This window comes from Corythoichthys intestinalis, chromosome 10 (genome assembly GCF_030265065.1).
Source record: "Corythoichthys intestinalis isolate RoL2023-P3 chromosome 10, ASM3026506v1, whole genome shotgun sequence".
NCBI classification, from domain to species: Eukaryota; Metazoa; Chordata; class Actinopteri; order Syngnathiformes; family Syngnathidae; genus Corythoichthys; species Corythoichthys intestinalis.
In genome coordinates, this window is record NC_080404.1 from 14,320,151 (window position 1) to 14,341,833 (window position 21,683).

Here is a 21,683-nt window from a genome sequence, read left to right on the forward strand (position 1 = left end):
AGGTTGCAACTGGTACCATCTGAACGGCACACGTCCAACTTTCCACCCTCCTCGAATGCAGTGTGAGCACGAGTGGCCGAAGCAGTCCTCTCCATTGTGGTCATATTACGCGTGTAAAAAAATAGTCCTGCAGAAGGAAATTAATTACGGCAGTTTGGTGTGACAATATTTTGGCCGCATGGTTGTTTTGGAACAATGGTCTGCGTTCTGAATTTATTTGACTATGTTGGATCTGTTCGTAGATCTGTATCATTTATTTATTGGCATGCTAGGAAGGGACCATTGACTCGCGCTAGCTTAGCCACTCCGGAGCCCTGAAACTAACAAATAACTTACAAACTGCACAGAATTTGTTGAAATGAACTCCACCAACTAATTAAACCCCCGCTAACTCGAAGATAAAGCCTAATGTCAAAAATTCTGAACTTCCGCTTTAAGTCATTTTTTTAACTGATCTTCGATTCATATTTTAATGTACTGTAATACCTGACACATAGACATAATCAGACACTTCTGATTTGAATAGAAATTAAATGCCGTTATCAGAATATTGAGTTTCATCTACAACCATTCATTGACAGGTTGGTGTCTATTTCTATGACAACGGCCATGGTGTTTTGGAAGACAATGACATTTACAATCACATGTATTCTGGAGTTCAAATAAGGTTTGTGTAATGATAAATGTTTTAGTTTACTTAGGTTCATTCAGACATCTGAATCGTGTTCTGAAAGTGATCTTATTGTGTTGATTGCCTTTTCCACAGAACTGGCAGCAATCCCAAAATAAGGCGGAACAAGATATGGGGAGGTCAAAATGGCGGCATATTGGTTTACAACTCAGGTGAGAAGTCTAGTCCTTCCCTTTGGATTTTCTAGTCTCGATCCCACTTTCCCTAAAATTGAAACTGTTTTGCAGGCCTGGGCTTTATTGAAGACAATGAGATCTTTGATAATGCTATGGCAGGAGTGTGGATTAAGACAGACAGCAACCCCACCCTGCGAAGAAATAAAATCCATGATGGGAGAGATGGTGGAATCTGTATATTTAATGGAGGAAGAGGTAAGTCGTCGGCGATATTTTGTCTCATAAATTATTTCAGATACGCGATGTTATTGTCATTTTTTTTTTAAACCAATTCAAGCACTAATGTAGTGACAATACATGGTAATAAATCGCCCATTCAAATTCAATAAATTGTTATTTTAAAATAAAACACATATTAAATAGTACAAAAAACACACACACACACACACAATGCATAACAAGTCATTTGAAAGCTAGCTAAGAGCAGAATTATATAACAGGTGAGAAACCCAATGCTGTTTTTGTTTTCTGCCAATTAGAGCCTATCAAAAGTGTTAATTTGATCCAAGATGACTGTCACCTAGTCCTGCAAAGTGCACGTTAGCAAATTTGAAGCCAAATTATTCATTGCCAATCACATTTTACATAATAGGCGTCATTTTAAAGATATTCTTAGTGTAGAATCTGGAGTATCTGAGATTAACTCCAGAAATCTTTATTTACATGTTGAACATGGCATGCTTTTATATTGAAATGTTCACCGGACGTACGTTCCCTAAGCCGCTAACTGTAAGCATTACACTCAGTTAGGGAAAAAAAAAAGTGCTTCTCTTTTCGTCATGCATGTGGTGTCGGTAATAGATTTTTTTCCTTTTTCCTCCCCCCCTGCATCGTTTGCAAATGCTGTAAACCAGCGTGTTTTTATGTTTGAAGTGTCACCTTTTAACCTTAATTTTGCGTTATGGAGAAGACTGCCAATGTTTTATAACAGGCTAAATGTGTGTAAAGTGATTCGCACATTGTTGTTTTTCCATTGGCCTCAATGTAGCAATGCTAACGTTTCACAATGTTGTTGTGTTTCTTTATTCTGGGTTAGTCTCTGTCTGACCTTTAATTCAGGGTGTTGATGACTAATAAACATCTGGGAAAGGAACTGCAGTGTATTATGCAAGCCACATGCACATGTGCCGAGTGCACGCAGGACACATGAATGAATGCACGCACACGGCCATAAATCGCAGCCGGGAAAATTACCACGCTCATGTTTGTTTGCGGTGCGATAAATTGACTTATTGCATATTGAGACAGGTTTATTTAAAGTATTACACCCAGTGAGACTTTTTCCACACATTTACTTCCAGTATTATTATTATTTTTGTTGTACATAGGCATCCTCAAATTCCTGGAAAAAAATCTGTAAAGTAAGATTTTTCTCTCTTATCCAAGGTTTGCTTGAGGAAAACGACATCTTCAGAAATGCCCAAGCAGGTGTCCTCATCAGCACCAACAGTCATCCCGTCTTGAGGAAAAATAGAATATTTGACGGTTTTGCTGCAGGTCAGTCAATCTGGAATCCATTATCTAGGATTGAGTGTTAAGAAACGCACCGTGCATTCGAACTTCATTTGCTTGTGTTTACCAGGTATTGAAATCACCAATCATGCCACAGCCACTTTAGAGGGTAATCAGATCTTCAACAATCGTTTCGGAGGGCTTTTTCTTGCATCTGGTGTCAACGTTACAATGAAAGGTATTAGTTTAAACTGCCACACTTTCACAAGCAACTTAAATGAATCGTGCCATATTCATCCTGCAGATAACAAAATTTTGAACAATCAAGATGCAATTGAAAAGGCTGTGAGTAGAGGTCAGTGCCTGTACAAGATTTCAAGTTACACCAGCTATCCAATGCACGATTTTTACAGGTAATTCCCTGTTTGAGAACTAGATGATGATGTCACCTGCTGTTTTTGTTTTGTTGACTTTTCACGGCTCCCATTTGGCTCGCCACAGGTGCCACACCTGTAATACAACAGACCGCAATGCCATCTGTGTGAACTGCATCAAGAAGTGCCACCAGGGACACGACGTGGAGTTCATCAGACACGATAGGTGAGGGTTCGTGAAACTCTTAATACTATTGAGACTCAACTCTTTGTAGATATTAATCAGAAGTAAGTGTTACATTTACTTGAGTAACTAAAAATAGTTCGACCATATATATACCATATAATAGTTCTACTTTTTACTTCAGTAGATTTTAGAGGTGGGAATCTTGTGGCACCAAACGATTCGATTAGGATTCAGAGGCTACGATTCCATTATAAATCGATTATTGATGCACCCCGCCCCCAGGTATTAGCTGCTTTTAATGTTTTGTACATTAGTTACAAAAATCGTCTCAGGCTTAAATAAACTACTATTTCAGTAACAAGTGAACAGTTCAAAACAGTAAATAAAATACTCGAGTCTCCATTCTGTATCAGCAGCTTTAACTACATTCAATTAATTTAATGTTGTGAAGCAACCGTTAGAGTTGTTAAAATTGCCCCCGTTATTCCATCATTTCCCTTCTGTCTCTTTTCGACATGAAAATTTTAAAACTGTTTCATCATTTAAAGATAGATTCAAGTCAAGATTTTGCCGATTTAGGAATATTATAGATAAAATAGGTTTGCGTGGAAGGTTCGCTACAAGAGCCTTTCAGAAAAGTCTACTACTTTAAGATGGCGGCTCTTCACTAACGCTGGCAAGTCTGTCATTTCGCATCTAGTTCTTTTCATGTGCTAACGCCGCAGAGTCCGTCATTTCGCATCTAGTTCTATATACATAAGATATCTACCGTAGCATTACGTGGATGTAGTTTGTATGAACCAACTGTCGTCCGCAGTCAGGTATTATTTTTTTAATCTAGCGGCATAAGTTGTCGGTCCGTTCCTCATTGCGTCCCGAAGACCGCGCTGTTTTATTTCCGCTTTATTTGGCATATTTCAATAATCGGAATTTGGATGTGTCTGAATCATTCTCGAATCTTCCACGACTGAATTGCGAATAATCTAAGAATCAGAAATTTCGCACGCCTCTATTAGATTTATAAAGGAGAAACACTACTCTCTCCACTACTCACTCAGTCTCACCAATCACACGCAGCAACAATAATCACATGACTCCATTATACCAGTGAGACGTAACGATACAGATACATCACCACACACAACACAAGCTTCCAGTCCAGTCATATGATCATGTCCATGTTCTAACATCGCAAGTGGCGTCTTTAGAACGCTGTAAAAAAAAAAAAAAAATACAAAAAAAGTATTTCACATATAGCGCTGCCGTCAAAAATAAAAGTGCGGATTTCAAACTTTTTCCTTGTTTTGATTTTGCATTGTTAAACCACAGAAAAGTTTTACTTTCATGGTAGAAAATGTGTTTATCCACTAGAGGACAATCATGCTGTTGGGACAGCAGTTGGAGTTCTAGGATTCTGGTACATTTTTGGCCTATTATTGTCATCTTACAGGTTACAGTATAATAATATTGACAGTTCATTGGCAAAATAATGGAAAAAAACTAACATTTTAGCATCATATTCATTGAACATAATTGTTAAAGGGATCCTCTATTTTTAAAACAAGTAATTCTTATAAGATAAATGTTAGTATGAGTTATCATAATTAGATATTAAAACCCCTCTTAATGTTTTTGTTTTAATAAGGTTTGTAAAATTATTTTAAGTGATAGGTCGCCAATCTTGTTACGTCGCAGTGCGTGACGTCACTGGCCCTGATGCCAAAATTCCAGCGAGTCAATAGTTAGCTTTCCCAACATGTCGTCAGTTCTACCCTTCCTATTTGAACCAGATATGAAAAGTGAAGAGCAGGACAGCACTGTCGGTCGTTCACAAGACGAGCTTCAGGGAAAAATGCGTGCAGCAAATACCTGATCAGACAAAAGTTGGGCAAAACTGGTGATGCACTCGCTGTCTCAATGGCAACAGAGCGACAGAGTGCTATTGGGAACTCGGGTTGGGAGCGAGAGTGTTGGGAACTCCAGTTTTATTAGCAGATATTCAAGGCAAGCATATTGTGTTTTCAAACATCCCAATAAAATTATGTAGATTGTTATCATCCAGAGCTGTCGTGTGCTTACAGTACAGGCCAAAGAGCACACTTTGTGTAATCCATGTCCTGTACATTGTAACGCGTGGTAGCTAGGATACGTGTATAAAAGTACCAAAAAGGGGAAAAGCTTTCACTTATGCACATTTATTCACAAAAAATATTTCCACCTTGACCACTCTTCACTGGGGAGCTCAGCAGTACGCAAACCCGTGTTCCCTGACGAACTCCAACATTGTTGTAAGGTCCATGTCAGTCAGTCGTCACTGTAGCGTGCCATAGTGCTTTAATTATTTAGTATGATTTGGGGAAAACTCCCACGAAGAATAGTCAACAAAAAAGATCGCAATAGTAATCCAAATCCGCGTTTTTTACTCACTCGAAGAACCAGGAATTAAACCGATCCCATGGCAATGTTCCAGCGCGATCAGGCCGTCGATTCCACAAAATAGACTGATCCGAAACCAATATTGCAGACGCGGTGGGACCTTGCTTGACTGAGTGTCCAGGATACATGTTCGGGCGCCAGTTGCAACGCTTGGTGGGTAGGATACGTGCACACAGGGACCAAAAAGGGGGAGAACCTTCCACTTATGCACATTTATTCACTAAAAATAATAATTCCACCTTGACCACTCACTTCACCCCCCTTGTTTCCATTTGACTGGAAATTGCATCCAAAAGCAGCACATCGTGGCATTTTACTTCGCGAGTTTAGGCAGCAATAAGCAATTGTTGAACACGCTACACATTTGGAAAGATGCCATTGACGTCATCACTGCGAGCCCGCAAACCATGGCGTCAACTAACGGTCAAAACATGTACTAAATATTATAAAATATTGCCATTGATTTAACATTTTATGTGTTTCTAACAACATATTTTAGTACAAGAGAACAATTGTGGTTTATTAGAGCCTACATCTATTTAAGTTAGAGGATCACTTTAAAGCATGGCACGAGGGACAATCTAATGAAGTTGAGCATCGCGTATGGTCGGCACAATCCCCAGACCTCAACATTATTGAGCATTTATGGTCAGTTTTAGAGATTCAGTTAAGACGTCTCTTTCCACCTCCATTCTCTATAAAAGAGGGTATTCTAACTGAAGAAGGGCTTAAAATTCCTTTGGAAACAATTCACAAGATGTATGAATCAATATCTTCAGAATTCAGGCTGTAATTGCCGCTAAAGGCGGACGTTTTTGTTGATTTTTGAAGTGTTTCAACCCCTGTAGATGACCTAATGCTGAGGAAAAAAAATATGCTATTGATTTAAAAATAAGACATCATAAGGAATTGCTCAGTACTTGAGTTTTTTCGAGTTCTTGAGTAATATTATTTTGACCACCCCTGATATTAATCCAGCTGCTTTCTTAATACCGGTACTAGTTTTTCAAGTCAAAGATGGATAGGTAAAAATTGCTTTCATCCATTTAATGTGATTGTCATTTTCCCCATCTCATCACCTGCAGGTTCTTTTGTGACTGTGGTGCAGGGACACTGTCAAATCCTTGCACATTAGCCGGAGAGCCGACACACGACACAGACACCCTCTACGACTCAGCGCCTCCTATAGAGTCCAATACGCTCCAGCACAACTGAGCCTCAGACCACAATCCCAGTCATGCCTCAGCATTAATGAATGCCTGGGACCATTGTTAAGGAAGAGGAAACCTAAATTTGAATACAGACTCTCGCAGAGCATTTACAATGTGGGGCAGGGTTAAAAAAAGAAAGACCTGGATGTAAAAAAAAAAAAAAAAGCCTAGCCTTTCTTTTTTTGGGGGGTAAAACGAGACATCAATGGGAAAAAACTGCAAACCAGCAGAATGGCTCATGTTGGAGTAAAGATACAGTCATGTACAACGTGACAGAGACGTTTTGATGGAGGAAAAGGCCCGAAAGGCCACTATGCTTCCATCTCTTGGTGACCGAGCTGCTCATACGTTATGTATGAGAATATCTGAACTAGCACTTCCACCCCTCAACTGTTCATTTGATTTTAATGCTTTTTGTGTAGTTTTGTATTTTCATGCAAAGACCTTACTGTACTTGAATGTCCTTATTTTATTAAATGTATTTTTTTTGTTTTATTATACCCCAGAATTGCTGTAATTATACTCATGTCGCAGTATCTAACTTCTTTCTGTGAAAGAGAACTGAGAGGGAAACACTAAGCAGTTTCTCCTGCAACACTGGCTCATTCGCAACAAAGACTGAAATGTACTTTGACAAGACTTGTACGACTTCGCATGTATTTCTCCCCAGTGAACTGTTCAGGGGTCTCTCTGTGTATTTATAGAGAAGGCATTAAGAAATTAGGTCTGCTCTTTCACGGCTATACATAGCAGTTTTAATTTGAAACCTTTCGCAATGAACTTAAGAGTACCTGTCAACAGGCTTATTATTCTACCTTGTACTTTGCCTAATTGTTTCCAGTTTTAGGTCGCAGGTCTTGTGAAACGCCTTTCAGTTTTTCTCTCTCATTGATTTGTCAATGTTGCAGGAAAACCCAAGAGCTGAGACCAGTATCTACATACAGCACTATATTATTTCATTATCCCTCCCCAATTCATGTGTAATGGTGATTGTGGGTTCTAATTCAGACTGAAATGTATGCATGTATCATAACACCTAGACTTAATATATTGTGAAGTATTCAATAATCGTTATGTAGGCGTTAGCTTGAATTAAAAGGGTTTAATTTCCTAGGTGAACATTTGTCTTTTTTTTTTTTTTTTTTTTAATAAACTTTATTAGATCACAAAAATGTTTTTTTTTCCTCCTCCCAAAAAATAGGCCAACACCAAACTATTCACACTGCTTTAGGCATGTGGTTTAAAATAAAATGACTGCATTTGCAAATGTGCTCTATGCACAAATTGGTTGCAGTGCATTTTGAGTGTGGGGTTGTACCAAAGAATGCAATTGAACTGGCTGAGTGAGAGGAACCAAAACAATTAGGTTTCCAAATTACATGGTTTGGATCATCTGAACAAGTGCAACTAAACGGGACTTGTCCTGGCTGGTGTCTTCAGCAAACTGGCAGAGCTTCCTGTAATAAGTGTAGGGAAGATGTCAGTAAGATGTGTAACAAAAACGAAAACGAAAAATACCCCAACTATGAACATACTTGAAGAGTCTCAGGCCCATGGTGCTCTTCTCAAACTCTCTGGCCTTTCTGTGCCCTGACTGGATGACACTTTCTGGCAGGTTGGCAAGCCGGGCAGCATTGAAGCCATAGCTCTTGGGACACGCCCCTGATATGAACTTGTAGAGGAATGTGATGGTCTCTTGGCTTGGATCCTCACACTCATTTTCCACCATGCATGCCTGAAAATAATGTAGCAGAACACGTATAGGACGCCCTCAATTATAACTTTGTGGCATTAAGATTTTGTTGTCACTAAATGACTTTCATACATTACGGCCTGCTTTATGCTTCTGCGTTCTCCTACATCGTCATCGGTGTTGTTAATCTTACTTAAAAAAAATAGTTATAAATTACTTCTTCCAAAAATTGAGTTAGTGGCTCAGTTACCTCATTGTAAGAGTAATTAATTACTCAGCAAATTGACGTTACTTTTCATGTTCATATTAACTGAATTGAACTGATTTTTTCATTAAAAACGTAGGTCACACTTAACATTTTTTTTTCTAATTTCTCTTATTCAAGAATAACGGTATACAAACTTGCTGTGAGAAAATAGCCTTTATGTTTTTCCTGTTGTACTGAACAAATATGTATATATCGTCACACGCCTAATATGTGTATATTTTTCAATATGCAGGGGAGCCTCTGAATCTCCTGCCTCTCCTTCATTGTTCATGGATACGTCATTCAACAAAAGTTTAGGGCAAGTGACTATTTTTGGTAATTAAAAAAAATTATTGTTGCATCTATGCATCTACAAGGACAACACCAATTTGGTGATGATAATGCACAATCAACTGTATGTTTGAAAAAAAAAAAAAACATAGTTGCCTGAAAGTATAAGATGATGATTTCCACCCTAAATGCTCATGCTAACGTGAATGCTATGCTAATGTTCCAAGCCAATCATCCTCCACACTGCTCTTCTCTCCTTGGCAGTTGTGAGCTGTTTTTAGTTACGAGGCACCGCGCCCCTTCACATTCTCAGTAACAGCAATGGCATTGCAAAGATGGGAAAATTAATTAATTAGATTACTAACTACTGACAAAAAAATAATGCCGTTATTAACAACAGTGGTCGCTATTGCACCTTTAAAGTACTGCGTCAAGGGAACGCGTTGCTCTGTAATTCACCACCAAGCCACTTGAGGTGTGTGGCTTTGTCTTTGTAGAGTTTTAGGGGACTCTTGTCAAATTCCTTTAGTTTTCCTCCGGCCACTGACAGCAATGGCAACGGAAATGGAACGTGTACAGGTAGTACCCGGGTACAAACAATATTCATTCCTACGCTGGCGACTTAACCCGAAATAACTATCCAAAAACAAGTATAATACGTCATTGTACTGTTCTTGTCAATATGGCGGAGCCAAGTCCTAGCTAGACAGCAAACTAAACTCCGAAATGACTATGGCAGATGTCCGTGTGGCTTGCTGACTTTATTCAGCTGCTCATGACATCAACACTTGCAGAATAAAACAAAACAAAACAAAAAAATTTAATCAGTTTCATCTTCAATAACAGAAATTCAAATTTGTGTTTATAACTAGCTGCGTATACAGCAATAACAATCCACATAAACAATTAGCACATATCAGTTACCGTCCGAACATCATCTAAAACAATCACATAAACTCGCCCCAAGTATTTGATCACAATTGAAATCACACAATAAACAGTGCAAAAGGTGTTATATGCAGGTGTTGCCTCTGTGGTTCACAAGCAACAAATGTACGCGCAGGTTTGCAGCTGTCAACTCCCCCCCCCCCCTCACTCTCACTTGATTTCTTTGTGGCAGCTAATTTGCTCTTCCACGTGTGTGCACGTGCGCTCTTCTTCATGTGCGCACATACTGTACGTTCCTCATGTGCACAAATACTAGTACGTTTTTCATGTGTACATGCGCTCTTACTCGCGTACAGAAGTACTACCTGCACTGTGCTTCCTGCATCAAAAGTCAACAAAACATATGCCAACATTCTTAAAGTTTTTTAAAAATCACGTAAGTCGGGTACATCGCAACCTGGGGGACTACCTGTATTTGCAGCTGCAGCTAATCACTATTGATCAACAAAATGTTAATACAAATGTTGAAGCGTAGGCGACACTGAAGACATTTACGAATGCTTGAAAACGGCGGTGTTGTGCTGAACTGGAAATAACGTTCTAAGCGAACCACACACAGTCCTTTGACGTTCATGTCACGACGCGTTGACGTGACGCGTAGTCAGGATTTTTTGGAGGCACACATCAGGCTCGTAAATCGGGTTTGCGTTAACGCCGTAGGTACGCCATCACCGAAGCGCAGTGTTGTAAGTAACGCCGTTAAAGTATGACGGAGTTACTAACAAGGTTATTTTTGTCAATAGTGAGTATCTAATTAATTACTTTTCTCATCTTTGTAATGCTGTTACCGTTACAGAGAACGTGAAGGCAACCGTTGCTAACATTTGGGTAAATGACGCAGGATACAAGGAGAGAGAGCAGAATGGGAGGGTGGAGGAGGGACAGGGGTTGTGACACCGTTGCAAATGCGATGCTAGGTGGCTCAGAGCATTAGAGCATTCGCGTTCTCGCTAGCATTTAGCGTGACGAGCGTAATCTTAAACTCTCGGGCAATTTTTGTTGTTTTTTTTTAACATACAGTTCGTGGCGTTCAGGTGTGTACAATTAATTAAAAATAATGGACTGTTTTCCTGTTGAGTATGCATTATCATCACCAAGTAGGTGTTGTCCTTGTAGATGCTACAATATAATAATACTTTGTTTTTGTTTTTTATTACCAAAAATAGTCACTTGACCTAAACTTTTCTTGAATGACATATCCATAAACCATGTCCATTTTTTTTAATCAAAACAACTACAGCAAAGATGATAGAAGATAAAAAAATGTCAAAAGTGTGACCTGTTTTTTTTTTGGTGGAGGGAGATGAAAAAGACAGTTCAATTAAAGTCAATTAGTTAATTTAAACATATTGATGTGAAAGACGTTGTACAATGGATCATGTAATAACAGTTACCTTGCTGAGTAACTAATTACTCTTACATTGAAGTAACTGAGTTACTAAATTAGTTTTTGGGAGAAGTAATTTGTAACTGTAACTAATGACTGAAACGCAGAAGCATAAATAATCTTTTACTGTATTTGCTGCTTTATTGCTGTGTTACCGTAGAAATAGATGTAAGTCGCTAGCTGTAAAGCTATTACCTTAAAGTACATAACTGAATGTCAAAGATAACATACCATGTGGCCAAGGCGCACTGCAGGATTATTGGCATAATCCTCCACCAGGGAGTGGTAGTGTGTGGAAAAGAGTGTGCGACAGCAAATCTTTTCAGCAAGCTCCTTCACCACAGCACATGCGATGGCTGTGCCGTCATATGTGGCCGTGCCTCTTCCTGCCCACAGAGTGAATGAATGAATAATGACACAAACACAAATTCACTGTGACGAGTTAACGTTTACCTAATTCATCCAGTAGCACAAGTGAGTGTTTAGTGGCATGGTGTAGAATACACGCAGTCTCACTCAACTCAACGAAGAAGGTGCTTTCTCCTGTAGTGGACCACATGATTTATATACAGTTGAAGCACAGAAAATGTCTCCATTTTTCTACTTCACCTGCCATGATCCGATCCGAAGCACCCAGTCGAGTGAAGACTCGATCGACTGGAGTGAAGCGCAGACGCTCGGCAGGAACGAAGCACCCCAGTTGAGCGAGCACAATCACAAGTCCACACTGCACAGAGGACAGATATATAAACTTCTTTAATGACACTATACGGAATTTTTAATGTTGAACACTTTGGGTGAACACGCACCTGTGACAGCAGTGCCGTTTCACAGAGCCTCCACTCGGCAAAAACACTTTTACTAACCCACGCGGGACTTTCTATTAACAGTAAACAATCGTGTTTACCGTTTTTACGTTTCTGGTACTGGTGTTGATTTGATGGAACAAACGCTCGTTGCTTTATGTTTGTGCTCGTACAAGCATGCGCGCCATACATTAGCTTAACATAGGCTGCAGTTACACTTTAGGCAAGGTTACACTTAAGGTGGCAGTCCCGAGTAAAAAAGTGACAAACTCCATATGGGTGTGACAAAATATCAAAATGGTGACATATCTTGATATTTTGCATCCCAAAAGGTTAGCGATATGCTCGTGCCAAGAATTGAGATATCGTTTTAAAAAGGTGTCAACGTTAAAAAGAAAAAAAAAAAAAAAAGAAAAACATTAGGAACCAACGAGTTGCTACCAAAATCTTCCAGCATAATAGTGTCTCAGTTAACTCTATGTCTGCTATTGACGGCGCTCGACACGCAGTCCATTAAGTCAAGAAAGGGCGAATGAACGTTCGTTGATTCGAAACCAGAGCATTCACAGTCACTTTCCGATCTTAGGGGCATTTACGTGTCACTTTCTGTTCATTTGAGGGCATTTACACATCACTTCCTGTTGAGTTTGAGTAACTGCCTATTCATTCCCGGGTCACTTCCTGTTCTGTAACCCAAAATCAACAGAAAGTGACTGAAAATCAACATGAAATGGCCCAAAATTACCTTGTCGCCTGGCATTGGCGAGGGGTTCAGAAACGGCAGAAGGATGAAAATAGCTTGTTTTTCTGTTTTGTTTTTCAGTTTCTCGTGGCAAGACTATGACTTTAATCTCAAAGTCCCTTTTTTTTTTTTTTTTTTAATTAAACTTTTTGTTGGCACTAATTAATAGTCCGTCATAATCGTCCTCCAAAGTGCTAAAACAAGACAAAAAAAAGATGATGAAGATGATGTTTTTTTTTTTTGTGTTATTTAGTGTTGTGAGACTATGGTTTGATATAGATTATTACACCGGAAAGAGAAAGCTTTTTGTTAAAGCTGGATATTCCACAGAAGAGGTATTATTATTTCAGATTTATTTATTTGTACAGTAAGAATTGAAAAGACTGCTATTATTTTGTTCAAGGATGATTCGCTAATACAGAAGAGGCATTATTTTTTTTTGTCATTGTTTCATTCCAGTTTTTTTACATTATTATTGTTCCTTTATTTTAGAAATTATAAACCTTGTTGAGTAGCCTCTGAGAAATTGGATTTATATGTTTGGTTTAAATAGCTATTATATGTTAAACCATAATTATACCTCAAATGTATGATGCATTTGTTGATAAGAATACATCAAGCATGTAATTCAGGACTTCAAAATAGGGAAAATTTAAAACAAAGAGCAAATAATAAAGTACAACGGTACATCGACATACGATCGCATTGGCATACGATCCTTTAGACTTCGACGTAAAATTTTGACTTGACATTTGTCTCGACGTATGACGACATGCTTGAAATACAACGATTGATGACGGCGTCGCAATTTCATTGTTTTTCCACAAGACAGGCGCTTGGTGGATTTTCTTGCGAGAGAAATCAAAATGAGTCTCAAGTGCTGCAACGATTAATCGATTAACTCGAGTATTTGATTAGAAAAAATATTCAAATTAAACTTTATTGCTTCGAGTATCCGTTTAATTAAAGTGGCGTTGTAATTGTTTGTTTTGAAAGTGTTTGCAGTTTTATTGATTAGGGTGGATACACTGCCCTCTGGTCTGACTCATTTCACTTGGCTGACCCCTGTTAAGACCAATGTAAGTTTTTGTTTGAGCTAATGTTTTTTATGCATTCGTATTTTAGTTTGTAGGCATATTTAGCAGTTTTTTGTGGGAATATGTGTCTGAACCATTTGTTAAGAGTATTGTAAAAAAAAAAAAAAAAGTTTAGCATTTTATAGCATTTAAGCTAGCGGACTTTAGCTAGACTAGTATATGTTAGCCAATTGTTCTTTTGTTGTACATAGATCTCATTTTTTGTTTTTTATGCCGTTTGAGGCTCAGCTCAGGTATTTTAATTTGTCATGTTCGTGATCCGATTACTCGATTATTCCAACGAACTCGTTCATCGATTAATCGACTACTAAAAGAATCGATAGCTGCAGCCCTAAAAACAACGTTAGCATTTAAGCTAGCGGATGTTTGCTATGCAAGTTAGTCAATTGTTCTTTAGTTGTCCTTAGATCCTCTTTCATTTTTTTATGCCATTTGAAGCTAAGCTCAGGTGTTTTAATTTATTTTTAAACGGAAGTGCAACTCTGCATAGTTCGAAGAAACACTCGGAGAATTTTATTTTGTATTCACATTTAATGCTGTGATGAAAGTAAACCTTTCGCCATCTCGTAACATTTATTCTGCAACGTATTAACTGTTCCTAATCTGATGGTTCGATTATGCGAACTAAATAGTTGATAGATTAATCGACTACTAAAATAATCGCTAGCTACAGCCCAACTGTATATGAAAGGTATCCAGGAGACCAGGTCTCCGCACACCTGCGATGGGTCTTTTGCGCATATCGCGATGGCGTTGTTCAAACGATATATTGTGCAGGCCTGGTAACAGGCACCTTGTCAATATCAGACACCCATAAGTCACCCACCTGTCTCATGAGTGTAGACTTCCCACCCATATTGGGCCCTGTGACAAGGACACAGGAAGCATGACTTTTTTCCTCATCATCTTCCTCGCTGACACAGCGTATGCCGATGTAGATGTCATTAGGGATGAAGTCGTCGCCAAAGAAGGTCTTGGTAACACACGGGTGACGAGAACCGACAAGCTCGAGGAAGGGTGCAACTCGCTCATCGCCATCCGGCAGAACCACCTCTGGCCTAGCCATTGGTCCATCTCCCCCCTGGCTGTAGCGTGATAAGGCCATCAGAACATCTGAAAAACAATTACCCCGATGTTAGCTTAAGAATAAGGCCAGTTCACTGTGCAGTCCAACCTTGGTGGGCAAATTCAATTTATTGAGAGATTAATTGTTCTGATTTAGATGAACAGAACTAATCCGAATTAGCCTTAATATTAAGAAAATCTCTATACGAAATAGTTAACATTTGGAGTGAACAGTATTCTGTGTGTCAGAAAAGCACATTCCGTGTAGATGCTGCGATTAGTCACGATTTTTAGCAAAACATTTTCCGTCTCAATAGTGCTGTGGAAGTTAAAACAAAAACAAATGTCCATACCAAGCACAGCCATGCACTCCACCGCAGTCTTCCAGTTGCTATAGTTCTTGTCAAAGTTGTAGAAGAGCCTCCTCATGCAGTCTTTGAGGGCAGAGTCTCTCTTCTCCTCAAATCCTTGCAACTCATAGAACAGCTGCTCAGACTCCTTAGTCACGTAACGCTTCCAACCTTTTTTAGTCGACTTCACCTCATATTCTTCTGGAATATTCCTCTCAGAGACGCTGTCTGGCACCTCCATCTGAAAGCGATTTCGCCCAGTTCCCCAGTATGCCATGTTTTTACAGCCGATTCTCTTTTTCTGTCTGTCCAGATAATCCTGCAGTTTTCGCTCGCAGTTTTGGATCCCGACCAGAGCCTGGTCATAATCTGGGTCGAAGCCCTCCTTTGGTGTAATGACACCAGTGGTACGAGCTTTATTGTGGTCGAATGCTGTTTTCCAGCGCTTTAGTTCACCGGACAGGTCAGGAAAGAGACCGCCATCATCACTCTCAAGGCTGACTACTCGATGCAACAAAGTGGATTGGAAATCCCCAGTTACTGATGCAAAGACATTGACAATATCCTGCATCGTTTGGAAACCTTCGAGTGCTGAGAGAAAATCTGCTATTTTTCTCTTGCTGTAAGTGACCTCCTCGTAGAGAACCGCCCTGCTGTCTGGGTGGTCATGACCCTTCAAGGGTGTGCCAATGCTATGAATTTTACTCAGAAGGCGCTCCAAATCTGGAAGCTTCTTGAGCAGGTCTGAAACTTCAGAGACTTGGGCTTGGGCAGCCATCAGATCTTCCAGTGCATCTAGTCTGTCCCTGATGGATGTTGGATTACAAAGGGGAGCACAGAGCCACTGCTTGAGCAACCGCTTTCCAAAAGGGCTGGAGCAGGTGTCGAGGCGCTCCAGTAGCGTTCCCTCTGTGCCTCCAGAGCCATTCTGAAATATCTCAAGGTTCGCTAAAGTCACTGCATCCAAGACCATGCGCTGACAAGTCTGAGCAAAGAAACTTTTTTGTCCAACAGCCTTCTCCATTTCAACATCAACAGGGATGTATTCTTCAAAGTTGGCCATGGAAAGCAGCTCCTGGTCTACCAGACACTTCTTCAAGTAGAAGATGCATCCACCCAATGATGACAGCGCCAGCTCGTAGCCCTCTTTAGGCGTAAGACCGAGCGAATCGCTGTCAGATGTCATTTTTTTAAGAACAGCCGGTAGATGACTTCTCCCTCTTCCCAAGTCCTTGACTGCACTGTCTTTAAAGTAGTCTTCCTCCGAAAGGGTTTTCAGAGTCTTCTGAGCATCCCAGAACTGAGTGCTTGAATTCAGCCCCTCCTGCAGCGCTGACGACAGGGAAGCTTTAAGTATTTTGCGCGTTTCATTAGATGGGTTACCTTTTTCAAAAAGCACTTCAGCAGGTGCATAATGTGCTATCAGGGTGCGTAAACGTGAACAGTGCCGGTCATCTGGAAACTGGCCAACCTGGAAGAAGCCCACAGAGGTATCTACAAAGCACACACCATAGCTGCGGCAACAACCCCCCTTTCCTTCATCTTCAGATTTCTCCTTTAAACTTAGCAAAAACTTGCTTTGACTCTCAGCAGGAGTACCATCCAACACGCTGTAGGTTTGGGTGCCTCGTGTTATGATCCTGCATACTTCTCTTTTCACAACGCGGTCAAACTTGGTGGGCTTGACCAGGGTCTTACATCGTGCTTCCATCATCTCTGGGGTTTCTGTCTGCTCCACACGCGCCACCTTGTAGCCCTTCTGGACCAACACATTTGAGAAGCGTGCGAAACCAATCTCTGGAAAACCAGAATGTGCCCATGTACCTTTCATGAAAGTCAATCCGAGCTCATTGACTCCAATCACAGCGTCCATGTGATAAAGTTCATAAAATTTCCCCACCTTGTAGAAAATAACGGTGTCAAACATCTGGGATTTGATAAGCCACCACTGCCGCATACCAGGAGTATTTCTGTTGTTAAAATCTTCTGGCACATACAGTGTCGTACAATCATAACCGTCATCTGTCACTTTCCGCCTTTGACCGTCTTTCCTCCTATGATCCTGCAACCACTCCAGCTTCTCGTGGTCCCAAATTGTCGCTCCTCCACTTGTGCCTGACCCATTGGCTTGACTTTCAAAGCTTTCAGGGGCTGAAAAGGCGGATAGACGAGACTTTGTTTCGATAGCTATGGATGCTGTGGGCCGTTTCCGTACACTAGAAGAGGTACTGCTTATATTTGGCTTTGTCTTCACAGGCTTCTCTGGGAGACGTTTACGCTTCACGGGTTTAACCGGGCTTTCAGCTTCAGACTCTTGCGTACTCTCTGCTTCTTCGGCCTCACTGCTCACTGTGGCTTCTTCCTCCTCATCTTCACTGCTGCTCTCAGCTTGGTCTGGTTTGAATTCGTCATCCGATCCCTCGCTATCTGAGGCCACGATTATGCGGCGGCGCTTGGCTTTATTTTGCTTGGACCGGGTTGGCGGTGAACAGACTTTGGATGACTTTATTTCCATATCTTTCTCTTGAGCTTCATCATCATCTGTCACTGTAGATTTCTCAAGCTGATAAAAGAATAAAATGTAAAATCTGTTAGATTAACAGGCATACAATGATTGTCAAAAATACTGTTAGCTTGTTTACATCCAGTTAGACAACTAATGTAATTAAATTGTGTCACCTCCATGTCTTCTTCCCCCTCCTCCTCCTCCTCATCATCATCATCTGAAGGATCTGTGCAGAGAGGCATCTTTAATCGTTTTTCTCGGCTATCGAACAAGACCTTGTCCGCAAGCTCCATTGCACGGCGGATTTCGGGCTTCCCGCTGAAAAATAACCCTCCACTTTTAGCATCACTACTGTCAGAACCTGGAACACAATGAGAAGACATCCCACATCAAGTGGTCTGAGTCTTAGTTGGAGGACCAATACTACAACAATAGTAGAAGAATAATACTAGCAATGGTCAACCTTGGTACTCTCTAATGTATTTAGTGCTGACCCATCCCCGTGTTGGCGGTTCATCAAAGAAATGGACATGTATGCGTTGTTCCCGGCCACGGCCCCGCATCTGCTGTCCAGTGAGTGGCTGAGGTACTACCATGCATGGCCACCATGGGTGCCCCTCTAGCTTTGCCCACACGAGAGAGCCAGCACTGAATGAGCATGTGGAGTTCCTGAAAGTAAAAATGATATTCACAAATGATCTTTAACCCGACATTCGTGCCACCATCATTCAGTGTGGAGTCCGTGGATTGTACACTAAGTTTCTATGGTGATCAACATTAACTGAATAACCAGAATTAAAAAAAATATCTACCGCAAGAAATGTCTTATGGGCTCTCTCAAGCAATTACACATGTCAACGTTGAGTTGTTAATGGTTTTATTCTCATGAATAACTGACTGGTGGCGGGTCATCAGTGGCGTCGTTAGGCCTATTTTAGGGGGCTTCAGCCTCCCTAAATAATTTGGTGTTGTTTTATTTAATAAAAAAAATACATTATATGAAGCTGACACAATATTAGTTTAAATCAATAATCATATAACCTTTTATTATTAACTTAAATATGATCGTGAATCTATCACCCTTACTTCATAGAGTAAGGTAGAGAGCCCCTTCTGTGCATCGCTATCCAATCCATTCCACTTGTTCATATAGAGAATGCCAACATCTCTGAAAATCCAGTCCCTGTGACATTGTTAGCAGTTGGTACTACCATTTTTCTTTTTTAATTTCTCGCAGTCAGTCTCTGCGCAAGTCTTTTTACCTTTGTTGTTTTGTGGTGAAAAGTTGCATCCCAGCTCTAAAATAACACTGCTACTTAGCTGCTGCTAGCTAGTTCGTCTGAAATGCATTGTGAAGGTCCTTGTAGACTTAAGTGTGCACTCTTGTTACTGCTATCTTTGGGGTGACTTCCTTCTGGATCATCAGCTGTGTTTCTCACTTTACGCATAGATGAGTACAGGAGCTAAGCTAATTCATGTATGATTATCATCAGTGGATAGTCATTACTTTTTAATTTCTTTTTTGCACACTCTTCCCATTTGCCATTATCTTGATAAGCTTCAAGAAGGAGTCACCTAAAATGTTTTTTGACTTCACAGATATGCCTTTTCAGGGTTAATTTGTGGAATTTATTGCTTTATCAATGGGGTTGGGACCTTGTCCAAACTTTCGGCCTGTACTGTATGTATGTATGTAATATGTTATGTATGATGTTTGGATATATGTTTGTGTGCATAGTATTACTTAAATTCAAGTAATAGTAGTTTTCAGGGTTTGAAATTACAACCATTTTTGTTACATAAGTGCAAATGTAATCTATGCGGTTTACAAATATTTGGGAACAAATTATTAATGTGTTGTGAGTGAAAACCATGGCGTTAGCCTCTATGATTTTATATGTTTATATGTATAAATTATTAGTCTTTGTAAGCTGTTTGTGAAGTTTTGGGCTTGTACGCTATGTTCACTTACATCCTGTGAAACTCTTGGCCAATGTTCTTAATCTTACTTTTAAAAAAGTAATTAATTACAGTTACAAATTACTTCTCCCTAAAAGTAATTGCGTTAGTAACTCAGTTACCTGAGTGTAAGAGTAATGAGTTACTTGGCAAAGTAACTGGTGATAATTTTCTTTTTCCCCAAAAAAAAAAAAAAACAACAACAACAACAACAACAACAACAACAACAACAACAACAAACAGGTCACACAATGTGAAGTTTAAAGGGTTTTTTGGGATAACTGGCCCCAGCCCAATTCTTTACCCTAAACTTAACTAGATACAGGGGTATTGCGGATATTGCGATAACTAGATAGTAACCTTTGCTTGCTATGTGTGGAAGTCATTTAATGTTGTGAATAAAACTTTAAAGTTGTTAAAATTGCTCACGTTATTGCATTACATCCCTTCTGTCTACTTTTGACATGTGTAAGTTTTAAAACTATTTAAAGATAGATTTATGTCAAGATTTTGCCGATTTAGGAGCATTTTAGATAAAAAGTTACTTAGGTTCGCTAGGAAGGTTCTGTACAACAGAGCCTTCCTGAGAAGTCTACTGCTTTAAGATGGCGGCTGTTTACTGACGCATCTAGTTCTTTATTATACATGTTGCTAATGCAGCCGTGTCTGTCATTTACATCTAGTTCTGTATATATGTGATATCTACCGAAGCATCATGTGGGCGTAGTTAGTAGGCTATCGGCTACAGTCAGGTATTATTGGGAGAGATTATTGGAGCCACCTAGCAGAGTAGCATCGCGTTTGCAACAGCGTCACCCTCCCTTGCCTCCTCCCCACTCCTGCTCTGCTCTCTCGTCTCCGTGAGTCTCAGACTTTTCTCGCGTCAGTCAACCAACATGGTAACGCACACCTTTCCCGACTCAGTATGGTAACAGCGTTGACAAGATGAGAAAAGTAATTAATCAGATTACTCACTACTGAAGAAAATACCGCCGTTATATTCTAACGCCGTTATTAACAACACTGTTCCTAAGGGGCTAAGCCCCCGCTATTCTTAAGACCTAGTGACGCCCCTGCTGGTCATTGCATTTGTAGAGTACCATTTTGATCCGATACTTAGATATCAAGAGACGATTTAATTTTTCAGCAAGCGTGTGATTTCAGCATGCAATATCTGCGTATAAGAATAATCCATAACTAATCAATTAAATGCTGAATTCGTCAAAACGATACACAAACCATGCCAGGATATTAAATAGCCATTAAACTATGACAAAATGAACTCACTCATTTTTGGCTGTTGACTCCTTTTCACCGAAGAGTTTGTTGAATCCTCCTTTCACATTCTTGGTGACACTTTTAGGTTTGACTTTAGTGGCTTTACTCGGGAGTTGCTTAGCGTCTTCTTTTGGGGACGAGTTGGCTTTTTCGACCGAGGACGGCAAATCGCCCTCGGCGGGTTGAGCACCGGGCTTCGGCTTGCACACCGCCGGTGGAGACTTGGTGAAGAAATTGAAAAGGGAGCTTTGCTTCGCCATGAAGGAACCTTGTCTGTAATCCTTAGCAGTTGCTAACATGGGCTCCGTACGCCATAAACACGCAGCACGAGCTGTGGGTTCGCGGGAAACACAGGCGCGTCAGGGAGAAGGCGCGGCTACCAATGCCATCCAATGACAAACGAGGACTAGGAGTAGGAGTTTGGAGGTCAATATCATATGTATAAGGCTAGATGTTATAAGGTTGAGTCGGCGGCGTAAGTAACTGACTGTCATCTTGCATACTATGGGGTTACTTCTCGGGCGCCTAAGAGGACCTACGATAATACTAAACTACTCTTAATTTAACAGACGTTTTATGTTTATAACGAAACGTATTGACGTGGCTTTAATTCAGATTGGATGTTGGAAAATAGTTTAAATTACTTTTAAGTGCGCAGTAAGTCTCCCGCATCTCTGATGTTTATGAGAAACCAAGCCGTTTGAAAATCGGTTGACAATTTAGGAATCTATCGATATTTCAAATTACACGCTCCTTTGACTGTAATCGGTCTGTCAGTCACGTGCCC

General features: G+C 40.2%; 2 protein-coding genes across 4 annotated transcripts in view; one reads left to right on the top strand and one right to left on the bottom strand.

Moving 5' to 3' along the window:
* fbxo11a (F-box protein 11a) overlaps window positions 1-7,692 on the top strand; it is a 33,850-nt gene extending 26,158 nt beyond the window's left edge. The window contains exons 15-22 of one of the 3 annotated variants that reach the window (XM_057848143.1): window positions 582-667; window positions 767-843; window positions 919-1,062; window positions 2,254-2,364; window positions 2,450-2,557; window positions 2,624-2,732; window positions 2,821-2,919; window positions 6,402-7,692. In XM_057848143.1, coding sequence (XP_057704126.1) covers window positions 582-667; window positions 767-843; window positions 919-1,062; window positions 2,254-2,364; window positions 2,450-2,557; window positions 2,624-2,732; window positions 2,821-2,919; window positions 6,402-6,531 — 864 coding nt within the window. In that variant the 3' untranslated portion in view covers window positions 6,532-7,692. Of the gene's footprint in view, window positions 1-581; window positions 668-766; window positions 844-918; window positions 1,063-2,253; window positions 2,365-2,449; window positions 2,733-2,820; window positions 2,920-6,401 lie in introns of all 3 variants that reach the window. The other 2 variants (XM_057848142.1, XM_057848141.1) reach the window with 2 other exon arrangements.
* msh6 (mutS homolog 6 (E. coli)) lies at window positions 400-21,317 on the bottom strand. The gene is made up of 10 exons (XM_057848139.1): window positions 20,906-21,317; window positions 18,123-18,328; window positions 17,833-18,020; window positions 15,157-17,716; window positions 14,565-14,851; window positions 11,703-11,820; window positions 11,547-11,636; window positions 11,325-11,479; window positions 8,063-8,262; window positions 400-7,984 (listed from the first exon to the last, which is right to left on the bottom strand). Exons 1-10 carry the CDS (start codon window positions 21,193-21,195, stop codon window positions 7,903-7,905), a joined length of 4,176 nt encoding a protein of 1,391 aa, XP_057704122.1. The 5' UTR covers window positions 21,196-21,317; the 3' UTR covers window positions 400-7,902.
* Window positions 21,318-21,683: the final 366 nt, after the last annotated feature.

Bases quoted from the DNA above. Each gene is read 5' to 3' on its own strand.
- msh6 (XM_057848139.1), bottom strand. From the start codon at position 21,195: ATGTTAGCAACTGCTAAGGATTACAGACAAGGTTCCTTCATGGCGAAG. The intron at 17,717-17,832 runs GTGACACAATTT...TTCTTTTATCAG, and splicing joins AGGGGGAAGAAGACATGGAG to CTTGAGAAATCTACAGTGAC. The intron at 11,637-11,702 runs GTGAAGTAGAAA...GGTCCACTACAG, and splicing joins TTCGGATCGGATCATGGCAG to GAGAAAGCACCTTCTTCGTT.